Genomic DNA, 25,195 nt, shown 5'->3' with positions numbered 1-25,195 from the left:
GCGTCTTTTCCGCGATGTCTCAAGACCAGGGATGCAATAATCAGGGTTTTTTTTTTTTTACTTAAAATTATTCATATTTATCATCGTTAACAGGAAGAAAAATGCATGTAAGTCCTAACATTACTGTAGCTATTGGAGCTAGCTACCAATATGCATAGCTTCAGTCAATATGGCAGGGATAGCTGGCTTACAGTATTTTCCTCCAGCCCAGCTAGATTGAAGTAGAAGCCGGCTTGGGGAGGGTGGTGGAAATTGTTCCTCTCAAACAGCCAAGTTACCTTAACGCCATTTAAAATAGTTATTATTTTGCTATTCTGTGCTCCATGTATGAATGAGGCTTTTAAATAATGACGGAGCAAGGAGCGCCCCTCCTGAGGAGACTGATAGGTAGTTTATTGATCATGGAGAGAAAACTTTTATGAAATTAAGCAAAGTGCCCAGATGGTCAGCAAAAATCCCTCTCAGGTATAATCGGTCACTGATGTGAAACCCTGCGTTGTCAGACAGCCATTCTGTCAGCCATTCATTCCATCCTGTTCATGCTTACCTGTTCAGTAACAGGTGCACTGCAGCTGTCAGACAGCCTGTCTGTCCCGTTTCCCTTGCATGCAAAAATCACTAATAGTGATTAATAGTGATCGAAAAATATTTTATTTTGAATTTAAGGAATATATAGAGTTGAATGCTCAAGTGAATAAAATTCAATTTCAAAGCAAACAAATTCAATTTCAAAGCAAATGAATTCAGTTTCAAAGAGAACAAAAATCAGTTTCAAAGCAAATAAATTCAGTTTCAAAACATTAAGTTCAGTTTCAAAAGATGAAATTCAAACTCAGTTTCAAAGCAATCAAACTCAACATCATTATTCAAATTCAGTTTCTAGTGGCACAAATCTCAGCCCATAAAACAGTCTTACGAGTTAGGGAACACATATCCTGTTTACTTGAAATCAAAGTTATCAGTATAACTAGCCTTAAAGTGACATAGAATTAAAAGAACACCTTTTCCCTTGTCCATTTAAAGCCTTAAGATAGTTTGTATATCCTTCTCCTGCTTTGTGAGCATCAATGATTCTTTTTCTCAAGTCTAAACTAATTTCCTTTGTTTTTGCCACAATGCTTTCTCCAGTGACAGCTCTAACCCTCACTGAAGTTTTTATACTGTGTGTAAATTTGAAGATTATCCTCAGTTTTAGCTTGATTTTACAAGCTTTGAAGATTACAAAGTTAAAGCACATCATTGCACAACAGTGGTTTGTGCTATGACTCAACAGAAAGGTCAGTTCTAAAGAGGGCAAATAATTTTGACTCTGGTAGCTTTTGTTTTGTTTTGTGTTTTTTTTGTGGAAATAATTTAGTTTCTGAGTGCAAAGTAGAATAAAAGAATCTAAAACAAAACTAGGATGTTTGGAAAAGCTGTGTTAAAAAATCCTTGCACATGGGAAATACTTGAATAATCAAAGTTTTTGATTAATTCCCCGATAATTACTTAATCTGACAATCCTTCCTGCACTGGTTAAACTTTAAGACCACCTTTGCCAGAGCTCTCCTCAAATGTCTTAAACCATGTATCTTATGTCTGGAATGAATGCCTTCAATTTAACAACAACAAAAAGAGGAATAAGAGCTCTATGATGCCGACCACCTATCTGTCACTTGTGTCCTGACAGTAATATCCTCCTCTACACTATTGCTCCCTTGGCAGTGATGCGATAGTGAAATCGCTCTCAAAGCCAGATGCTGTATATCACTGAATAGAGATGGAAACGGTAGTCTGAGTGCCTTTTAGTGAACTTGTCTGTATGGATTTTCACACTTTAACTTAATATAGAGACTATGCATACGTTAGCATACATTTACATATATTTCCCAGGCTGGTCATCTATCTGTAAACTGTATGAGTGCATAGTTAATCCACCTGTCTGTTATTAGGGAGGGATGCCTTCATGCAGGCTGTTTGAGTTTATGTGTGTATATGAGTGTGAGTGTGTGTGGACAGTCTGAGAGGAGCTGATAGCAGAACTGCATGGTGGGCTAAAAACGAGGTGCAGTGGAATTGCAGTGTGCTATCTCCAGAATGACAGGGCTGCCATGATTGAGGCTTGCTACACTAGGATTTAGATACCCCAGCATTTTTCTCTTTTTCCTCTTCCATCCCTCGCTTTCCGCCACTCCCTCCTTCCCTTGTCTCTCTTTCTATCCTTCCACTTTTTCTCTCCAAATTTTGTGTCACCCATCTCAATGAGTCTCCCCTCTTTTCTATCCCCCTTTCTTTGCATCTTTGCCCCCCTTTTTCCCTCCACCCTGCTCCCTCTATCAGGTGCTGTATAATGTAGGCTCCCCTGATGTGCTCCCAGCCTCCATCCGCCATTTTGATTCAGTACAGCTGTCCATGATAATGTACTGTTCACTCAATCACTCTTCCTCCCTCTCCCTCGCCTTCCTTCCCCCCGTCTCCCTTCCTGTATCCCCCCTCCGTGAAGCAAACATGCACAAACGCACATATTTGCCGTAACCACCCCTGTAACACCAATGGGTTGCCATGGAAATGAGAAATTAGTGTGTAAAATGTTAAGGAGGAGACCTAAAGGAAAAGACAAAGCCATATGAGACACACACACTCATGCAAGATGCACGCAAACACACCGAGGAATCCATGTGATGTGTGTTTGATCATTGAAGAGGCGGTACAGTTGCAGCTGGTCCCGGTAGCATCAACCATCAGATTAGTTACTCGGCCTCTCTCTCTCCCTGCTGTCTCCCCACAGACTGCTTTATTCATTAGGAGAAGTAGTTTAATGATAGCCTTCAAAGTCTAATGCCAATCACCCTCCATCTTTACATTCTCCCCTATTCCCCCTTCGCCTCCATAGTTATTAATTTCCCTTCTCATTCCCTTGCTAGTATCTATATTTTCCTGCTTATATCATATACAATTTCCCACCTTCTCCTCTCCCTTGCTCCTTTTCATTCCTTTCCATTAGAAGCTTCATTGAATAGATGCTATTAAATGATGAAGATCTCTACATCCAGTGAGGGCTTAGAAAAAGAAAGCATTTTTGTCAGATAGGCCTGCAAAGATGATCTGTTTCACTTAGAAATGTGTTTTATTATTCTAAATTGATTAATTTTTGAGTCTATTAACGTCACAGAGTCAATAGCAGTATTAAATACATAAAATATATCCTTAACTTCAAAGCAATGATTAGAAATCCTCATCTAATGAATTCATGATCATATAATGCTGTAAAAAGCAGCAGATCCTCTCATGAATAAATAACTGACCAAAACTGTTTGGCATTTTTTAAATCTGAAATAACTTTGAATCATTTAAGCCTGTTAAAGTAGATCAGTAAATTCTCCACTTACCATTCCAGTGCATTTAGACCTTACATACAACTAGAGGTTGACTGATATTGTTTTTTTTTGGTTTTTTTTTGTTTTTGCTTTTTTTTTGTGGGTTGATACGATACCTATTATTAGTTGTTAATGATAATCAATAACCGATATTTGAAACCCATTTGCATTTACAGCAAAAATGAAAATCTTTCAGTGAAAATTCTGAATTTGAATTGGTATAGATGAATGAGTAAAACAGCAATAGCCATTTCTGCCATCTCTGATGGCTGTGTACCTTTGTGTATTATCCAATAATATAAAAATATTTGTGTGATTGTTATTTTCTTTCTGCTATTTATGCTGCTATTTTTTTAGATGAAACACAAATTAATCCAGACAAATGCATTGACATTTTATGTTCATTTATTAAATTCATGTAAACTATTGTATCGTTTTCTTATTCAAAGTCATTTACAGATTTGGGATTTCACAGTGTTCACGCCTCTGAGAGAAGCTCTGGCACACACGCCAGACAAAGGAGAGAGAGAGAGCAGGTAGACAAAGCCACTACTTTCTTGATAACCAGGTGCTCCCTATAGCGGGGTTGCACTCACCTAGGATGATAATTTAGTCTCTGCCTGCAGCATCGTGCCAGTGTAGCCCATCTGTGACAGCAGCAGCCACACCTGTACTTCACCTGCTAACATACATACGGGAGATTCTGCCTGCACAGTGATGGTTCTCTGCTTTCTGGTGGTGATTTCAGGCAGAAATAAGAAAACCTGCAATTTTGGTTTAAATACAGCAACACAGAAGAAGCAAGCTTTCATTTCATTTTCATTTGTTCTAGTCATGGTAAAGTTAGCAAATTACTCACAGCTCCATTACATCCCAAATCCAGAAAGGAGCAGGGAGAAGAAAAAATCGTATGTAACCTGCCCCTCACTTTAAACACAAGTGTTCAACAGCTGCTTTGCCAAGTTATAGTTACTGAGAAAATGATGTTGCAGTAACATTTAAAGGAGATATAGAAGCAGTTTTAAAGACGGTGGCTATGCCTACCCTATGGTTTTTTCTTGCTATTGTATGTAGTTCCTCAAATTTCCACACAATAACAAAGATATGGCAAAATAAGAAAGCAAATCCCTGTTACCTTATATTTTAACAAAAAACTTTGCTTTATTAAGAATGACAGTATTCTTAGACAAGTTAGTGGCACAACATGCTTCTAGTAAGAATATGTGCCACTGGCCTGTCCATGATCCGTTCTAAGATTTCCCCTCATGATGTCATGTGGGGAGTTAGCACCACCCCCAGATCCAGTTGGCCCTCCCAATTGTAGCCATAGCCCTCCCTTGGAAGAAAGTTCCACCCTCCTCTCCTGATCTTCCTCTCAGCTGCCAGCTGAGGAAGGATCAGGGAAGCCACATCCATTTCCTGAGAGGGGTGGAGTCAGACAGGTCAGTAACATCTAAAGCCACAGACACGGAAGAGCTCTTTCTGAGCAGGGCTGAAACATTGTTTTTTTAGACATATAAAAATCCAGTACCTCTGAGACCAATATAAACTTGTCTTAAAAGGGTAAAATATGTGACTTTTAGAGACATTTTTGGAAAGGAGAGTAAGAAAAGACCCAGAAACAACTGGATTCAAGTACCAATTCAGAACAGTAGCTAGGGCTTTAATGACATGGCAAGACCAGCATGTAAAAACAGTTGTCATTGTTTAAAAAACAAACACTTAAATCAGTGTTTCTCCTCCCATTTATTTGAAGTGTCATTTCACAACTCCAACGTAACTCCCTGTTACTCCAAAAGAAAGGCACAAAGTACTTTGTTGAAATCTATGCAATTTATTCACACTCATCTGAGTTCAGCAGAGCAGCTTTCATGTGTTGCACTGTCATGAGCAATACTCACACGTTCCTACCGAGGGTGACTTTTCGTCTTTGACACAGTGATTCTGAATGACATCTATCCTTTACTTGACTCAGACGCCATGCCAGGAAATGAACTTTAGTTGAGCCTCTTACCTGAAGAAGTTGTGACTGCCTCCTTTTCTCATACCATATCCTTTTTGCTTTTTTAGAGACACTTCTCTAAACATTTACAGACCCCAAACGGCTTTTGTTCACCTGTCGCCTTAGTACCTTTTTTATTGACATGTGGCATGCTGCTCTTGTAGCTCTAAATTATAGGGATTGTTGAAACCAGTGCATTTTATTGTTACAACACTTTTGATTCTGTTTAAAGAAAATCCCTTACTTCTGTTGGTCTGCATTTATTATTAAATATTAACGGTGGGAGATGGCAGATCATAGGTAGTTGATCCACCTTTGCTTTTGAATTGAAGAAGGCAGCACACTGTGTGGTCTATTACTGAGCTTGTCTCAACATACAAGACAATTTAGAAACAGTCGGGCCAGGCAGGCACTTTCAGAGCTTCCTCCTCTGTTTTCCATGTTTGTTTCTAGGATTTGTCAGTCTCAATAGGAAAGCTTTTATAGCTATGAAATCAGACAGTGACTCTTAGTAGAAGCAGCGTCAGTCAGAGTGGATCACATAACAGAAAGTAAAAAAAAGTTGACTTACTTTTGCCTCAGTGAAAGTTGAATCCCCATCCTTTTCTTGTTGCCCTCTCTGTCCAATAGGCAGAGCCCTCTGACCTGCTGCTAGCTAAAGTAACCAAACGGGCCTACAGGTGTATCAGTTGAAGAAGTGGGGGGGACTTTTTTGGTAGAGGTGGCCCGGGCACTTAGTTACAAGGGGATGGTATAAAGTTTGTGTACACAGAAGCTCACCATGTATCATATGAATAAAATGTACCGTCAAAAACAACAGCAACAAAAAAGCTGTAAAACAAAGTTTAAAAAAAGGTTTTTTTTTTTGGGGGGGGGGGGGTTTGGTGAAAGCTCATTGGGAGCTACCAGAAATAATTAGAAGAGACCCTGTAAAAAAAAAAAAAAAAATCACCTAACAAAAACATATAATTAAGCAATGAAAAGTAAAGTTTAGAGTTGACAGTTGGTCAGTTGTTTGGCTAAAAAGACCAAGATCACAGTGGTCGGTGAGTCACACCCGTTCCCCAAGCTCTGACAAGCGGGCAGAAACGGTAGTGCACAGCTGACTGATATAGAGAGACGTGCTGCTGGGGACAGAGGAGCAATGCAGCGCTGGGAATTACAGGCAGAGAAGCACACAAAGCGACACAGAGTGGGATATTTTCTGATATTTTTACCGCAGTAACGCTCAGAAACAACGCATCTTCAACTCGTCACAAAGTTGCAGGCCGTTTGTATTGAAGTGGCGCTGCTGAGTGTCTCTGCTCTGCCATCCATCACAGCATCAACTCCTGCAGTCAGTTTAATTCACCTGTCTGCATGGTATCATCTCCTTTTATAATCTCCTTAAAGTGTTCACGTTAGCGTTGGCTTCTGTTATAGCAGTCTTGAAATATTGCAAATTAGTTTTCCAAAAATGAATAACACGGTGTATGAATCAAGTCGTCCTTTATTTGCATGTTGCAACACGGAGAAAGTCCCAAGTGTTCTCTGCCGTCATTCGCAAGACTCCAACTTTTATACCCATGGAGAACATTCCACAAACAGTCATCCCCCAGCATACATCTGTCTTCTGCCATTTATTTACTCTTACAACTCCACATGCAATAGTCATCTCCTCACAAGGGGGTCTTTACGACCTTTTACAACATACAGCTGCTCACATGTCTCATGACTTGCTATCCTAACCACCATCATGACACCCCCATGGTTAAAACCCTTAACATCAAGAAAATAGCCTTAAAATTCCCTCACGCTTCTCTTACAGACAGACTAGAAAGCCGAGGAGATAAAAGACGATGTTTGCTGGTCATTAAGTCCCGACGAGCGAACTTTTCCCCTCTCACTTCCTTAAATAAACGCTGCATGCTGTCTGCTTTATGCTCATAAATGACACAGCCCGGACTGGATCAAGTGATCCTGTTATTAATTAAAGTTATAAGTGTATATCTCTGGTACAGAGGCTCTTGTCCTCAAAGCTGGTGTCCCGCAAGTCATCCCGTCCTTTCTCTCTTTCCAGTTACCGACTAAATCCACTGTCCTGTCTAAATAAAGGCATAAAAGCCAGAAATAAAAAATAGAAAATAAGATAACAGAGCTTTGGAGAGCTTCATTAAACTTCCATTATTTACTTAATGAAGCTTGCCGTTGGTTCATGCAAGACACAGTAGTCCTACACCCAGCTTTGATCCGCTGGGCGTAGATCCCGATTATTGTCTCCCAGTTCCCGCAGCCAATCACAGCTCTTTCTCTCAACACAGTGGTGTATTTAGATATGACTTACGCGTCATTTATCCCTGCTTGCATCAATGGTGATGCACCACGCTGTTGATGCTGCTGCTGGCAAAGCTTAACCTCCTCCACCCCAGCCTCCTCCTTTACAGGATAAAGCTTGTTGCACCGTCGTATTCAGATTCATGCTACTATGGATTAATTGCTTTTGAACTAACTTTGTTGTATTCAATGCTCATTATCGTGAATATCTATCTGTCCCAAGGAGCATCTTTTAACAGAGCCGCCAAGGGAGACTGTTTATCCATTTTGCAATAAAATAGCTGAATATGTGGAAAGTGTTCCTGAATGAACTGCATTTAATGTCTATTTGAGTTTCATCAGGTTCTTTTACTGTGTGTCCTGAAAACACGTAAGTGTCAGATATTGCTGCACATCATAGCTACTGCACTGGTCAAATACCTTCTCTGCTCTGTGTATTTTAGTTCCCCTTGTTAGGAGTGCAGCATCCAGTGCTTTTATTTTAAAGGTGGGAACAGACATAAAGTGCCTTAAATTGATGAGGCTTTGATCGGATTAAGAGTGAGACAAAAGTTTTGCCACTGTGTTATCAGAACATTTCTATCACAGATATGGATATTATTATTGCACCATTATCTCCACTTTGTTAAGCTAACTGCTACGCTCTGTTGATTGATAAAAAGCAAATAATAGAAGAATATCAAGAACATTTTCCTTGTTGAGCTCCCTCATTCCTTATTCCTTGTTCATGTTTGTGCAAGCAACCAGAAGGAAGATAGAAACCTGAAGACTGGGGCAAAAAAGGCATGTTGCATTGCACTGCATCACTCTTAGGCTGTAAAGACACAGTAATAGGAAACAAGGATATCAAGCTGATTTTGTCAGTGACGCTCGCTTGCGTTGCATGCTGTTTGGACAAGCTGTTACACGGTCAATCCCGAGAGCAATGAGAGTCTCGACTACACAAGATCCCCCAAATAAACCAGCAGTAAAGATAACAGAATTAAAGAAAGAGAATTATAAGCCATGCGAGAGACACCATAAGAGTTCCAGCTTCTTTCCTTGCATTTTTATTTTCCCCTTTTTCCTCCTCACCCATCCCTCCTCCTGCTCCCTCGTTTTGATCGACAGAGCTCTCCACAGGATGAAGTGTGACATGTGGTGTGTATGTCAGTGTCTGTCTCACTGTTTACTCTGAGCTAATACTGACTCACTCCATTAATCTGAGCTACAACAGATCCACTCCAACCTGCCCACTTGAGAGTGTGCGCGTCCCTCCCATTGTGTGTGTTTTATAGGTGTTTGCGTGTTCGCTGAATACAGGCATGCAGGACACGTGTCCTTCATTGTGTTTGTGTCACCCAATATGCATTTTCCTGCCTGATTTGTGTGCGTATACGTCTGTTGTTGTTGCGGCCAGGGCTCCCAGATCGATGCAGAGATGCTTTATGTGCTCCTGTCTGCTCTAATGACATGTCTGTAAATTAGTAACTGAATGGCGGAGCAGCACACTGAAACCTAATGGCACCTCTGTAAATTACAGCTACAACACTGCTGAACGGCTGCGTGTGTTCTCATTGTGAGCGACTTGCCCCCCCTGTCTGCTTCTCCCTCCCTCCGCTTGCACCTCATCTACATTTGTCTGCATGTCTGCTTCTGTGTCAGTGTGATTGTGTTAGCGTTTACAGCTGTTCTTTCTTTCCTTTTCTGTTCTTGTGTGTCCTTTTTTTGTGCGTCTCCCTCCCTCCTCCTCGCTCTCGCTCCTCTCAGTAAAGACTAGCCCGAGGCCCTGAGTTGGTAATAGCTTTTCTGACAGCAATACACCAATATTTACAGAGACCAGCACCCACCCACACCCCCACACACATTTCATGCACACATAAAAAGCATATACTACTCGTCCATGTACATATACACATTTCTTGAACGCAAACATGCACACACACACTCTTAATTAACATGCTGGGAGAGAAGGAACACACTTGAGGGAGCTTGCACGCATGCTGGCAAACAACTTGTTGTTTCTCACTCTTATATTGGCATTCACACTTTTTTTTCATGCAGCAGACACAAAGAAAGACAATTTGCCACAATTGTTATTTGAATTGTGATATATTCTCACTTCTCATTATTCTCTGTGTTATATTCACTCAAGTGCGGCCAACTCCATTTCAACACTCTTCTCCCTGCTTCTCACTACCTTAATAAGCTATTACACTTCAGTCTATTCATTATGTGGCAATCATCCACCATCCCTCCCTTCCTCTCTCCATCCTCTCCAGCGGTTCCTCACCAACTGTCTGTGTTGCTCCAGCCTGACCCAGTGCGTGTTAAATTCCCCCTCTGTTCTCCTCATTATCGTGAACTACAAGTTGCTGGTTGTGCCAGAGGCTCCACAGGGCAAAAGAAAAGGAGGCCAATGAGATGAGAAGGGAGAGAAATGGTGGCGTGAAGCTTGGAGGGGAGGCGTTAGAGGTGGAGGGATGGTGGTGTGGAGAGTGGATGCGGAGGAAGGGTGATGCTTTGGGGGGATGGGTGCGAAGGAGACAGATAATGTCACCCCTGCTTGCCAGTGCAATACTATGATCGTTTTTTGCACACAGATGTGCGTGTAGGTGTGCGTATTTGTTCCAGCGCTGGCTTGCGTATGCGGCTGTGCACCTCTGTAAGAGTAGAGTAGATAAGAGTGTGAGCTTAAGGATGATGGATTGCAAAACCTTGGTCTAGTGTCCTTGGGGGTCACTGAGGGTGCGCAAGGTAAGTCGCCATTGGCTGTGTGCCGGTTATTCTGAATTCTAATTGGCTGATTCTGCCTGCTTTTGCTGCCATGATGTTTACAAGCTGCTGCTCTCCATCTCCATCATCGTCCTTCCTCCAAACCTTTTCTAACCTGTACTCTTCTTGCACAGACAAACTCACACAAACACTTACTCTGGCATTGGACGAACATCACGAAATGAGCCATGTTGTCAAACAAGACCACATCACTTCAGACTGCCAGCACAGCTGTTCTCTCAAAAGAGAGGATGGCAGGTTTCATAACCAGTTTGGAAAGCTACAGACTCACGACTGTCTCTCTCTCTCTTGCTTCCACACTGTTTAATCTGCAACCCACATGAGTGATCAAAGCTTGTTTACACACCACTTCATGGTACGATTAGAGGTATGGAAGGAAATGTTTCTTCCCAGTGCTGGCGTCGGTGAGGCTTTGCTTGACAGTAACAACATTTGCAGCATCTTAAACAATATGTTTTGTGCTGCACATCCGAATCAAATTTAACCGGGCCCAGCAGAGCTTTGTTTTACTCGCCTGGCTCTGATGAACACCCACCATTTTATCATCTTTGAGCATATTGTGAAGAGCAGTGTGGGAAGCTGCAACATAGCTTGGAAATTGTACTAATCATTATGATTGTGTTAAACAAGAGAAAAATGACACCAAACTTCTTTGTTCTCCCTCCTCTTTCCTCCTCTTCCTTTTTCATCTCAGCTCGAGAGGAGTACGTTGCCACCTTCAAGGGCTCGGAGTACTTCTGCTACGATCTGTCCCCCAACCCCATCCAGTCCAGCAGCGATGAAATCACGCTCTCCTTCAAGACGCTGCAGCGTAACGGCCTCATGCTGCACACTGGCAAGTCAGCCGACTACGTCAACCTGGCACTGAAGAACGGTGCCGTGTCGCTCGTCATCAACCTGGGCTCTGGGGCCTTCGAAGCCCTGGTGGAGCCGGTGAACGGCAAGTTCAACGACAACGCCTGGCACGACGTCAAGGTCACCCGCAACCTGAGACAGGTAACCAGACAACAGGGGGTCAAGGAGTGAACGACCAAGCGGACAAGAGAGGAGATGTAAAGCCTCTTAGGATTTTGATAAAGACAGATTTGAGAGGTCATAGGAAGGGTTTAAAGACAGCAAGAGGTAGAATTATAAATTGAGTAAAGCATGCCTGGATTGAAGTTAAAGATACATTTTGGACAGTACATATAACAAGTTAGGCTATGTAGTTAAACGTTTAACAAAAAATGCTAAACATTTGCCTTTCTCTACTACTTTAGCTTAGTGTTTTCATTATGGTATCTGGAATAAAGAAGGCAATAAGCATTTTTGACTAATTCATAACATTTTTCAGACTTCAGTAATTAAATTTTTGAGAGATAGGAAAGTGTGAATGATTGTTGGTCCTTGTTGAATAGCTGATATGTGAACCTGACTTTGGTGAACCACAGTGACTGCTGCAGATGTTTCAGACTGCAGCAGAAAAGACTTTAGTCTGCAGCAGGAAACTAATCAATGTAGAAGCTACGGTCAGTGGTCTGTTGTCCAACTGCAGTGATGCTGTGGTAGGAAGAAAGTACCTGAGGTTTGGTCTTAGTTTACAGTGGGTTAACCACCAGACCAGCTCTGCTTTCAGCTCTAGGTGAGTGCTCTTTTAATTGTGTGTACGTGAGCGTGTGAGTGTGTGAACGTTAGAGCGACTGAACCGGAGAACATCAAGGAGGTCACTAGCACTCAGGTGCTTGTAACCCACCTGTGCCCTGCCTCTACCGTTTGCCTGTTTGTACTACTAACTTGACTACTAACTTTACTAACCTGCTAGTGAAACTAACCTTCATCCATGGAATGATTCATTCTACTAACCTAACCTGTGCCCTTCTCCTAGCGAGACCACTCCAACCAACCTACTAACCTCACCAGAGGCCTTCTAGTTTTCCTTTTTTTTCTTCCCGAAGTTGTTCTGTTCACAGTTTTTTTGCTTTCCTTTCTCCCCCTCTCCTACAAAGCATTCAGGCATTGGACACGCTATGGTAAACAAACTCCATTGTTCGGTAGATATCATTCTAATTGTTTCTTAGTTTGGGTTTGCCCCGTGTCTATTTCCTTTTGAGCCCTAGACATCAAAACTAAAGCAATAAAAGGATAAATGCGGTTGGTAATCTTTTACGCTTAAAAGGCCCCTGTCCCACCTCTCCTTGCCAACCACTTTTTTCTGTAAATCCCCCCTTTCTCTACTGTTTTTTCACCCATCTCTCTGTGACATGTAGGCGTGTACTGATTGGCTCATCCCTCACCTGCACGCAAAAAGCGAGCCTCCCTTTCCTGCATGGCGTGACTAAGAAACCCTCCCCCCTCTCTGACTGGTCCTGTAAACGGATAGAGAGGTCCTTCCTTTCCCTCTTTTTCTTCTTCTTTGAGTTTTCGTCCTCCACTCTGCCACTGCATGTCCTCCATCGTGCCTCTGAATCATCCTGTCTTGCTTTTTATACTTTTATCTACTGTGTCCTCTTTGCCAGTGGTTGCATGCTGACAGAGGAGCAGGCTGCATGTTTATATATTTATGTGTATGTGTGGAATGAGCCGTAACCCATCTAACACCTGTGCGATTGTGTATTTCAATGTGTGTGTCTTGGTCCATGTGTCATCTCATTGAGACTTAATGATCTAACAAACCCCCCCAGACCACATACTAACAAACTAACACCATCATCACAAATCACCCTAACAACACAGAAACATAACATCATCACAAATACTAACAGCATTGCAATCATAAACCCCAACATCAGTAACCCAACAGAGCTTGGCTTGACACCAGAAACATGACTGTGGCTGCCAGCAATGCAACAACTACTAACAACTACTAACAACTTTATAGTACTAATGCAAGCACGATGAAGCCTGCGGAGACTTTACTAACACCTGCCTGGCTGGGCGAGTCTGCCCGGCACACCACCAGTGAGAGAGAACGTACAGAAGTCTCAGCATTGTTCTGTAGAATATCAGGGTGATAAAATACCACTAACTGTGAATTACGTGTGACAGGGTCTGCTACCAGTGCAAGTTAAAAGCCCCCATATGGGCTATTATACAGCAGAATGGGCTGTTTAAATTAGAAGAACACCAGCGTCAGAGCCACCTGAGGTAGAGCATTAGGGAAAGTTGTTGTTAGTTTTGTTGTCACCTTCTATTTCAAAGATAAAGCAGCTAAAAGACTCTGGCAGAGACACAAGGAAGAGAACTTTTATGTAAAAGTTGAACAAGTGCACACAGAAGACAATGCTAGTCTTAATGCAGAAGTCGTGTTGGTTTTTGTAGTCAGTACAGTGCAGAGGCAGGAGGATCAGACTTTGAAGTCTGGTAGTGCAGTCACAATTCAGCAGCGGTGGCCCTAAAGCTTTTTCACTATCTGTGAATCTTTATTAATCACACACAGGATCTAGTTGTCATTCTGTACAATAGACTTACTTCTGTTAACAGGCAGGACACATAGTCTTATTCCAGTTTGAGTAAAAGATCAGGGATAAAGAGGGTATTAATGAGAGAAAGCCGAGGGAGAAAGCAGCTTTCAGCAGTGTATAGCCACATTAGGAATACCAGCACTTCTGATACGTACTACACGCTCAACATTGATCAGCTACACCAAAACAAAGACAAAAAATGCCAAATCCCCTAACCAATCCGGCCTTCTCCCCACCACAATGCATACACATTGGTGACCAAAACAACGGGGGCTAATTTGGCTGGTCAGCGCCTAGCTAGCGCTTAGCGCTGCCTTTGGTGTGAGTATATAGCGTGTCCTTTCCCTGTGCTTTGTTGTGTAGGTGACCATCTCGGTGGACGGCATCCTGACCACCACAGGCTACACCCAGGAGGACTACACCATGCTGGGCTCTGACGACTTCTTTTACGTTGGAGGGAGCCCTAGCACCGCTGACCTGCCGGGTTCTCCAGTCAGCAATAACTTCATGGGCTGTCTCAAAGAGGTGGGATACACGCTTTACTCACACATGTGTAATAAGAAACATAATTGAGAAATAAGGTGTGCACTGAAGCACATTTTGTTATAAACTCAAACACATTGAAGGAATTCAAATGAAAAATGATCATTAGATTCTTTTTGGCCCCAGATATAACATCAAAAATATTTGGGGGATGGGGATCAAAACCCAGGTCCATAAAAACCCTGTTCTGTATTTTTGAAATACCCAAAAATCAATAATGTTTTAGCTTGTCAATACTGCTATCGAGTCTCACAGGCTCTGTAACTTAACATCCTTTATATCACTGGTTTAAAACATACATCAATTCTTGCAAGAGGAGCGTGAGCTAAAAGCAAATCACTATGCATCAAATAAACCAAAATGTGGTACCTTCAACTTCCAGCTTGGGAAAAAAAAGACTCCGCCTGTTAGCACACAATAATATCTGTCTATGCTAAGAGTAACATGCACTTGCTTTAACTGCTCCAGGACAATTTTCTTCTTCTTCTGTTCAGATAAATGCTGAAAAGTGCTCCCAAACTTAATCAGAATTGAGGTTAATTTACTCAGATCATTAAGGATAACGATCTCCATCCCTATATTTGATGCACTGAAAGAAGTTTGTCAACTGGACATTCCCGGGGACCCCAGGGTGGCACTGCTGGGAGTGACACCTTGGGTTCTGAATGGGAGGTCCAAAAAATATATTTGCTAAACATACTATTTACAGCAGCCCTGAAGGGCATAACAGGATGGATGAAACCAGACCCACCCACTTATGACATATGGACACACAAGGTCTGGGATATCTATCAAATGGAACAAATCCCTTCCTATTAAGATTTCAAAAGGACATTTTTACCTTACACTGGAAACCTGATATGGCTTTTCTGCTACGGTAGAATTGTGTCTCTATGGGACACATTCACATTTGTTATTCTTCTTTATGTGAGGCTTTTTTTTTACCCTTATGCATGAGTTCATAAATGTATACATATGTGTATATATACGGTATATATATATACCTTGGAGTGGATGGGTTTATTTATATATATATTAGTGCTGTCAAGATTAATCCAGATAATTGAGATGAATCAAGATCTGCATGCTTCATTGTCTCTTTCACCACACTTTGGTTAAGGCACGTTAGTGTCTCCCTGCAGCCACAGTGATGCAAAATTAGTCCACCACTGCTTCTCAGTGTCTTATTTTTACTTTTTAAAAAAAGAAAACTCAAGGCTCAGTGGAGTCAAAGGTTATCTGCATCTTTTATTACCAAAATGTATCTTTTTTTTTTTTGTCCCCTTATTTCTTTTCAGTCCATAGTGACTTTCTTTTTCTGTGGTTAAGTTCATGTTAGAGATAATCTTCAATCTACCTCTTAAAGCAGGTCTGTTTTCAAACAGGAAGTCAGTTAACCTAGGTTTAAGAGGGAGAATCCAAAATGACACAAGAACCGTTTAAAATGCAAAATAACAGAATTTTAAAATGCAATTAAAATTGCGGTTAATGGCAACCAACTACAGAAATTCTGAGATTAATTGCGATTAAAAATGTGAATATTTTCATGCCTTAATATATATGTATTGTTGTTGTTGGAAGAAAATATTAGAAAAAAACATAATTCATTAATCCACTTTAATACTTCCTTAGACAGTGGTCAGCATTATTGTATTAATCCAAATTAATTAAGGTGCATAATTATTACTTTAATTTTTAAATCACAATTAATTGGATGGTTTAAAGTCTCTTTGAGCACACTTTGATTAACTGCAACATCTCTCTGCAGCTACACTGATGTAGAAAAAGTCTACCTCTGCTTAATGTCTCATTCTGGTGAAAAAAAAAAACCCACACACACACACACAGACAGCTCATCAGACAAGGCGAAGTCTTCTGCAATGTTAAACATTTACTTTTTTAAATGCTACTTATTTCCACTTTGATCCATCACAAGTTTCTTTTTCTGTAAAATTCATATCATATTCTTAAAACTTCACAAATTCCTTACTTTCTTGCAGAGCTTAATCCAAACAGGAAGCCAGTTACCCTTAGTTTAAGACAGTACAGAAAAATGGAACAAAATGAGTTAAAAATGCAAAATAGTAGAATTTCAAAATGTGACATACACAGGAGATTAATTGCACTTAACAGAAATCCTTAGATTAATTACGATTTCACATTTAATAGCTGACAGGCCTTTAAAGTTATGTTAAGGTGGTATACATCACTGCACAAATGTTCATTTGTAATGACTAATTTTGTCAGTTTTAGCGGAAATTTCTTTGATTTATTGACTTTGACAGAATCTAGACTGAATGAGCCACAGATATTGTCTCCCCATGTGCATATTTTCACAATATGATGCAACTGATAATAATAGCTTAGTTCATACACTCATGCGGCACAGATTCCTGTATACACATGGGTTTCAAGAAATCCTCTTCTATTTCCATCACTTTCTTTCTTCCTTTTTCTCTTCCTCTTTTCCCTTTCTGCCACGCATCACACACACATTTCACACACATTATTTCATAAAGCGCACACACGTAGAAACGCTTCCATTTGGCAGACTCACACAAACAGTCCCAGACACACACACCCTCCACAGCATCAGAGAGAATCAGTGATGAGTGTCGTTGAGGGAGTAGATACAGCACTAAGCACTAACATGCTAATTAGCTACGCCACAGAGATGCTCCATCCATCCGCTGTGCTTGAAATGGGCCACAACACTGCAAAACAAAAAATAAATAAGTAACTCACATGACACACATAAAAACAGTGATACACGGGCATATACACATAAACATGAACGAAGATCGTATACACAGATGTATGCTGCAGAATATTTGAGTTTGATGCAAAAATAGACCCAATAAAACACACCCAGACAAAAATAATCAAAGAAAAATCAACACATATGCAACTCCCAGATACACCCTCAAACTCCTGACTCCACTTTCATTCACACTGGCTCACACAGAGACGTAAACAAACAACCAAACAAGCCGACAGATGATGTGCCAAACAGAGAGCTATCTGTATCAGTGGTGAATGCGCTCTGTGTTGCTTCATTAAGACTGATGGTGTTTAAACGAGGCTGCCGCTGTCAACGTGAACCCCTCCGCTGGCACATTTACATATTTAATACGATGATATGATAATCCGCGTGAGCAAATTAAGATGTATGCAGTGAATCACGCGCATGAACGATCGCTGCTGTAACAATTTGGTGCATTTGATGCGACGCAAGCACCACACACTCCCACACACTAACCCCGTTTTGCACACTTGCAGCACTTTTATTCAATAATCACCCTCATTGTGCCAGCACTAAAGCACACGACACAGAAGAGAAATGTTTCATGGTGTTTCTGAGTAGCTCACAGGTCAAACAGAGAGGTCTGTATTAATAAAGCCGAGCCTGTGTGCGCTCGCCCCTCTCGACATCAAAATGCTCAGCACAGGCGCGCTCTTTACACTCAACGCTGCTCAGTCAGAGAACGTACTGTGTCAGGGAGAAGGGACGAGAGAAACAGAAGAGAGGGCAGAGTAAAAGCGATCATGCAAGTGGCAGGGAAGAATAGGAGTAATCAAAAAGATGAGTCTAGAGTGGCTTGCTCTTCTTAAGGTTGTCACGTTCATGTAAAAATATCACATCACTTGAATACAAAAAGGTTAAAGGACTAATGTTTTATTTTTAAAGTGTTTTACCCTCCTGTCGCTTTAACAGTCTTTTCTTATGTAAAGGTTAATCAAGCATCTTATTTTGTTGCTGTTCTTTTCATTTTTTAATTTTTTGACCAGCAGGAAAGGAAGAAGTGAACATTTGTACAATCTTGTAGTAAATTAATGTTTCCTTCTTCTCCCTTCAATTCTGTCCCTTGAAGGTGGTGTACAAAAACAATGATGTACGATTGGAGCTGTCTAGACTGGCTAAACAGGGGGACCCAAAGATGAAGGTATGCACTTTAAAAGGCATGTATAATTTGAGCCAGACAACACATTATCCTCTTACACACTGAGCACAGGCATTGTTTTGTATCATAACCTCCTGTCAGGCTCTGCAAGGCTTATGCTGTAGGAATTTTAAGTAAATGGGATTATATTTTTGAGATGTAGCCAAAAGCTTTTGTCTTTTAGGCAGTTCACAGCTGGGAGTAACTGGCTTTATTTCACTCCCAGACTACAAAGGAAGCATTTTGTGCATAATTTTCACTGGACATTAGTTTAAAAACCCATTTCCTTTCGCTGCAACCTAGGTAAGTGGGGTGGTGTCCTTCAAGTGTGAGAGTGTGGCCACGCTGGACCCTGTGACATTTGACACCCCAGAGTCTTTCGTGGCGCTGAGCAAGTGGACAGCCAAGAAGGCAGGATCAATCTCGTTCGACTTCAGGACCACAGAGCCAAACGGGTTGATGCTTTTCAGCCATGGAAAACCCAGACAGCAGCAACGCAAGGACCCAAGAACACCTCCAACAGTAAAGGTAAAATTACAGTATGCATGTTTTTTAAATGCGTTGTTGTGTTATAGCAGAGCAAACAAGACTGTGAGTCTAAGGCAGTGGTTCCCAAACTTTTATTTAAGAAAATCGAGCCTCCTAAGACCCACTCTAATTAAAAAGTGATAGAATGCTGTAAAAAATTAACATAAGTTTTATATGTTTAACGACAGAGTCTTAAGAAAACAGGTCTACCTTTGTTTATCATACCAAAAGACATTTGTAAAAACTATTAAGGTTAAGTTTTGCGATTGTCTATGTCAATATATGCCAGTGTATTTTTGGCAACCTCATAGAGGACTTCGGTGCACCCCCCCCCCCAGGTTGGGAGCCACTTGTCTAAGGCGCCTTTATAATAATGATAATAATAACTTTATTTGTATAGCACTTTTAAAAAGAAGCAAACAGAAGACAAAGCAACAAACCCAAACAAAGAAGACCGAACAAATGACACCTGACAAAAAATTAAGCTGATCTGAGGATGAACTTTGGTGGCATCAAACTGGCTATTGAAAGTAAACCCATTATTTGCTTTTAGAGCAGTCTGTTCACCTGAATCCAAGATCTTGATCCCCAGTCATAATCTAATTTACTTTAAGTTTGTTACCCACTTTCAAAATAAAAGCATGTTTGTATCCAAACAGGTTGTCAATAACGTTTAAGTTTAATACAGGACAAAAATACAAGATGAGATAAAAACAGATTTTGATTGAGTACAGATTAACTTTACAAATTTAGATGTTAATCACAATTAAACATCAGCCCTAGTTTTAACCCATTCTGTGTCCTCGACCCTCCTAGACCATCATTTTTGTTTATGACAAGAAGAGACACAGGTTCCCTAAGAGTTAAATAACTTCTGGACCATAAATTGTAGCCACTTACTCTTTTTTTCCTCTCAGTTTTGCAGTTATAATGACACTATGTACATCTTAGTAGCCCTCATGGAAGCTTTTCTAATGCTATCCTTCATCTTTTATCCCACATTGCACTGTGACGGGCTGTAACGACCAATGGAAGAGTGTTTCGTTGTTGCGTTATACTTTAGTCAAACTGTGCATATTTTGACACTAAAGATGTCATGAATATTTCATAACAGAGAGGCTGTGATGTGGCCTTCTGTGTCTCTGCAGACAGGAACTGTTTTGAAAAATGGCTTAAATAAAGCTAACACAAAGAGGCGCAAGGACTTTTCTTGTAAATATGTGAATATTTTTTCTCAAAGAATTATTTTTTTTTTTACTTTTTGGTCCCAAAGAGATTGAAGAACACGATTTACAAAAACATTTTTAGTCATTATTGTTTACTGTGTGTCACACATAAGGTATTTTAGTTTTAATCTCTATACAGTTTTTCCTTTTGTCTTTATCAGTCCCATGACTTTATAAAAACTCGTGACATTTCTGCAGCACACATATTCTTAAAGCCCAAGTTGTCCTGAAAAAGGGATGGCCAGAGCTTGACTGTGCACCCCAGGGTTGATGATTTACAAGTTTATAAGACAATAAGTCCTGGCAAGACTAAATGGTTAATATATAGATCAGGGCTCAGAGGATTGAAGTAGCATGAATGAAAAAATCTTGTTTTTTTCTACTCCTTACTCTGTCAGAATACAGTTACCATTATTGCAGGAAAAACAAAAGGGAAATTAAGGATTTTACTAAACTTTTCTATTAATTAAAACACACTGCCTGACTGTTTCAGAAAGCCTAAAAAATCTTTCTTTATCTATTTTCTTTAACTCAAATTTATTCATTCATGCATTCAAATCATTCTATAATAATTTCCATAATTTGACTCACAGTCGTCTCTACTGACAGAGATAAGCACTGCACAGCAATCCGGATAAAAATGCCTTAGCCTAGTTACCTTAGATGAACTCGCAGCTCTTATTAACATATTCATTTCTTGTCATGAAGGACCCTGCTTTTCAGCATCTATTGATGTTGTCTGTGTGATTTACAGGTGGATTTTTTCGCCATTGAAATGCTCGACGGACACCTGTACTTGCTGCTGGACATGGGCTCGGGAACCACCAAGACCAAGGCCATTGACAGGAAGGTCAACGACGGCGAATGGTATCATGTGGACTTCCAGAGGGACGGGCGCTCAGGTACTCTTTCCGCTCTCTCCACACTGATGCTAACCTTGACCACTGAGGTTGATAAGGAGGAAGTGGAGTGTATTGAGTGGGTGAGATCGTACTTCAACATTTTATAGTGAGCACCAGGGAAGCAAGGCCAATGGGCTGCCCTCTGCCTGCTGTCTGTATTTCATTCAGACTATGGATATTGAATCTGGTTTTAAGGGTTCTCTATAGATAATTTTATACAGAGTTAATACACCATCACACTATGAAATATATTGAAATGTGTTGGTATAATTATCAGCTCTCAGAGTACTATTATAGCAGTTGGTTGCCTCTTTATCATCCTGTAGTTAAAGCAACATTTCCCATTAAACCCGTGCTTACTGTGGGTGGAAAAATGCAGCACTCACACTGTGCCTTTTGTTGTCTTTTTATCCATACGGCCTTCTTTTCTGTAATTATATCCTGTCCCTTTTCAACACAAATTCTGCATCTTAAACAGCAAAAACATTTCTAACTCCCACAAGTGTAGATGTAGTTAGATGTGACTGATCTCACATGTCACATTAAAAGGCATAAGAATAAATGATTATAATCGATCATGCTCACAGATGACTGTTGCTCTCTTGTCTTTTTAAAGTTGTGCTTATAGCAGAGGAGGCTGATGCTGAGGACTAAAAAGCATGTGAAGGATGACAATGACAGAGATGATAATGATAGTCATAACTGTAATGAGGATGTGCACATTGAAGGTCGCACCTATTACTGAAGTTGTTTTGATGTCTGGCGTTTAATCCAGGAACCATCTCGGTGAACAGTGTAAGAACAGCATACACGGCTCCGGGTGATAGTGAGATCCTGGACCTGGATGACACGTTGTACCTCGGAGGGCTTCCTGAAGACAGAGCTGGTCTCATCTTCCCCACAGAGGTGTGTATGTCAATAGTGTGACCTTGCTAATGTTGATATTAGAGATAATCAATTTACCTTTAAGGTCATTTGTCAAAGATATCTGTTAAATAGTAGAAGGTTCCAGCTTCCTATATGGTTCAATATATAGCTGATTGAGTGTTCCACTGTTTTGGTATGTTAAGGGGAAAAAATGAATCAGAGTCACCTTGAAAGCAGCATTTTTCATCATCTTCAATGGTTTTATAATTGCCATATTACTCAATAATGAATTAGTTGCAGCCATGCTTCATATACTGTCAGTATTGAGTATCTCTTATCCTCCTTATTACATTAATTGTATCTGTCTATGAAACATCAAATCACATCTTCCCAAATCAAATTACACTACATCAGATTATCTACCTGGAAACTGTCTCAGCTGATCATCAAGATTAGTTTTTAAGCATTTATTCTAATATGTGGTGTAGATAAGCTTCTATTCTGTGTCTTTTTTTATGTTGAAGTAAGGACTACTACTTCTTGGCTTGGACAGTTTGTGGGACTTAAAAGAGATTGGATTATGTCTTTTTTTGTAGTTTTCCTCTGTTAAAAGAAAGGGAAATACTATTAATTTTAGATAAAACAAATAAATGATTAACTGATCTAAAATGACAGGTTGCAGTCATAGATTTTTAAGATTAGATTAGATTAGATTCTTTTAGAAACAGTGTGTGCGACACTCACCGTATTTAGCCTGAGAGAACAGACGAGCCTTGCTGTTTTTATTTGTTTTCTTACATTTTGCTGTTAGAAAACAGTTCTGATATTTGAAGAAACTTAAAAAGCCAGAAGTTGTCCTCGAGTTGTTCTTGTCCTTTTCTTTTAAATCTTTTAAATTTCAAAATAAGACACAGATGTGTTTTTAATAATATACAGTGCATTTCGAAAGTATTCAGACCCCCTTCACTTATTACATTTTTCTTACATTGCAGCCTGATGTTACAGTGGAAAAAATGGACTACACTCAGTTCCCCATTATGACAAAGTGAAAACAGAATTTTAGAAATTTTTGCAAATTTATTAAAAAAAACCCTGAAATATCACTTTTATATTAGTATTCAGACCCATTGTAGCAACACTTGAAATTTAGCTCAAGTGCCCTCCATTTCTCTCAGTCTTCGCTGAGATGTTTCTACACCTTGATTGGAGTCCACCTGCGGTCAGTTAAATTGATTAAACATGATTTAGAAAGGTACACACCTCTCTATAGAAGGCCTCTCAGCTGACAAAGCATATCAGAGCCAAAACCAAGCCATGAGGTCAAAGGAATTCCCTACAGAGCTCAGAGACAGAATTGTTGCAAAGCACAGATCTGGGCTAATAAATAAATTCTTCTGCATTGATGGTTCCTGAGAGCACAGCAGCCTCCATAATTCTCAACTGGAAAAAAATTGGCACAACCAGGACCCTTCCAAGAGCTGTTCACCTGGCCAAACTGAGCACTGAGGGGGAGAAAGGCCTGAGTAAGACAGGTGACCAGTCACTCTGACTGAGCTCCAGAGATCCTGTGTGGAGATGAAACAAAGTTCCAGAAGGACAATCATCACTGTAGTCCTCCACTAATTTGGGCTGATGGCAGACACAAGAAAGTCTGCTTGGCTGTCACATGGAGTTTTTTGCAAACTTCAAGTGGGAGGAACCTGAGCTTAGTTTTAAGTGTTTTTGCAAAGGGTCTAATTACTTATGTCAATGTGATATTACAGTTTTTTATTTTTCATTAATTTGCAAAATATTTAAATTCTGTTTTCGCTTTGTCATGATGGGGTACTGAGTGTAGATTATTGTGATTTTTTTTCAATTGTAGCATCAAGCTGCAATGTAAGAAAAACATAAAATGTGAATGTGGTCTGAATCCTTACTGAATACACTGTAGTTGCCAGTTCCAGCTGTGAACAAACATGATTTGATTCTGGCCTAAATGCACCACAAAATGTGGTTAAATTCCTGCCAGTGAAACCATTTAACACAGGTGACCTCCTCCTCAGGTGTGGACGGCTCTGCTGAACTATGGTTACGTGGGCTGCATCAGAGACCTGTTTGTGGACGGGCAGAGCAAAGACATCCGGCGGCTGGCTGAGGCTCAGCGGGCAGTGGGAGTGAAGCCTTCATGCTCCAGAGAGCCTCCCAAACAGTGCCTGTCGAACCCCTGCCAGCACACCGGCATCTGCAGGGAGGGCTGGAACCGCTATGTGTGCGACTGCTCCGGGACGGGATACCTGGGACGCTCCTGTGAGAGAGGTGAGAAACACGTGGTGGGAGGTTGAAGGGAAAAAATGAGGACGATAACACCTCAAGTGGACTTTTGACAGGCTGCTTAGTAATTTGCTGTGATGCTAGATTCATATTGTCACAATAGAGATTAGGAAGCTGGCTAATTACAGCCACTAAACAGGCACTTTTTCTGAAAAAATAATAATATGTCATGATGCAGAAAACAGTCACTCTGACAGCTTTGTCATTTTCTTTTTGGCTTCAGAACATTGAGTTTTGCCAAAGGGATGAGTGACAGGAGACAGATGGTATGGAGTGGAGAGTCTTTGGTTTTAAAGTCAGAAACAACTCATGAAAATATATTATCATCATCAGTTATATTAGGCAATAAAATCTTATCCATTATACCTTTAAGATGTGCTTTTTTTCCTGGCCAATAAGATCAGTTTGCAGCACTTCATCTAACATCAGTAAAAAGATACAATCATAAAGATTTATAGCGAATAAAAGTGTATTTAGAATAAAAACTGAATACAAATTAGGGACAAGAGAATAGGAAGACAGGCTGGTATATAAAAGCAAGTTAAAATGAAATAACTTGCTTAACAACAAGATACAATAATAGTGCAGCTTTTCTATCTCTGGGCGCATCTATTTTAATTCAAAAACACAAATGTTGAGCCTGAGAGTTTGAGTGTTAAGATGGAGGTAGGCAAAAGAGAGGATCAAACGAAGGTGAAAGAGAAGCGGTGGGAGGAAGCGGAGCTGCAGACAGGACTATTGGACTGCTCTGGATGTAGAGGCCGGGAATCGATGGGGGAGGAAATGTGCAGAAAGCAAGGGAGCAGAAGCTGTGACAGAGGAGGGGTGGAACCACCAGGCTGGAACCGCCGTATGACAGCAGGTGAGGAGATGAGGAGGAATGGGAGATGGGAGCAGAAAATCTGACAGAGAGAGAGAGAGAGAGAGGAGGAGAGTTATGAGGAAAAAAAAGCTATGAATTCAGGCCGAGAGAGCGAAATGGAAAGTAG

The 25,195-nt window shown here is 40.6% G+C and overlaps 1 protein-coding gene across 14 annotated transcripts in view; it reads left to right on the top strand.

Annotated features, from left to right (window-relative positions):
• Positions 1-25,195, top strand: part of nrxn1a (neurexin 1a) — a 98,424-nt gene that overhangs the window by 29,657 nt on the left and 43,572 nt on the right. For 8 of the 14 annotated variants that reach the window (XM_041815746.1, XM_041815747.1, XM_041815742.1 and 5 more), the window contains 8 exons: positions 11,141-11,442; positions 12,432-12,455; positions 14,250-14,411; positions 18,302-18,373; positions 18,674-18,898; positions 20,879-21,026; positions 21,802-21,932; positions 23,939-24,191. In XM_041815746.1, the coding sequence (XP_041671680.1) occupies positions 11,141-11,442; positions 12,432-12,455; positions 14,250-14,411; positions 18,302-18,373; positions 18,674-18,898; positions 20,879-21,026; positions 21,802-21,932; positions 23,939-24,191 (1,317 nt within the window). The remainder of the gene's footprint in view (positions 1-11,140; positions 11,443-12,431; positions 12,456-14,249; positions 14,412-18,301; positions 18,374-18,673; positions 18,899-20,878; positions 21,027-21,801; positions 21,933-23,938; positions 24,192-25,195) is intronic. The other 6 variants (XM_041815749.1, XM_041815750.1, XM_041815745.1 and 3 more) reach the window with 1 other exon arrangement.

The sequence above is a fragment of the Cheilinus undulatus genome, linkage group 20 (assembly GCF_018320785.1).
Source record: "Cheilinus undulatus linkage group 20, ASM1832078v1, whole genome shotgun sequence".
Lineage (NCBI taxonomy): Eukaryota > Metazoa > Chordata > Actinopteri > Labriformes > Labridae > Cheilinus > Cheilinus undulatus.
Note: the sequence above shows the minus strand (reverse complement) of the source record. Positions and strands in the feature narration are given on the sequence as shown.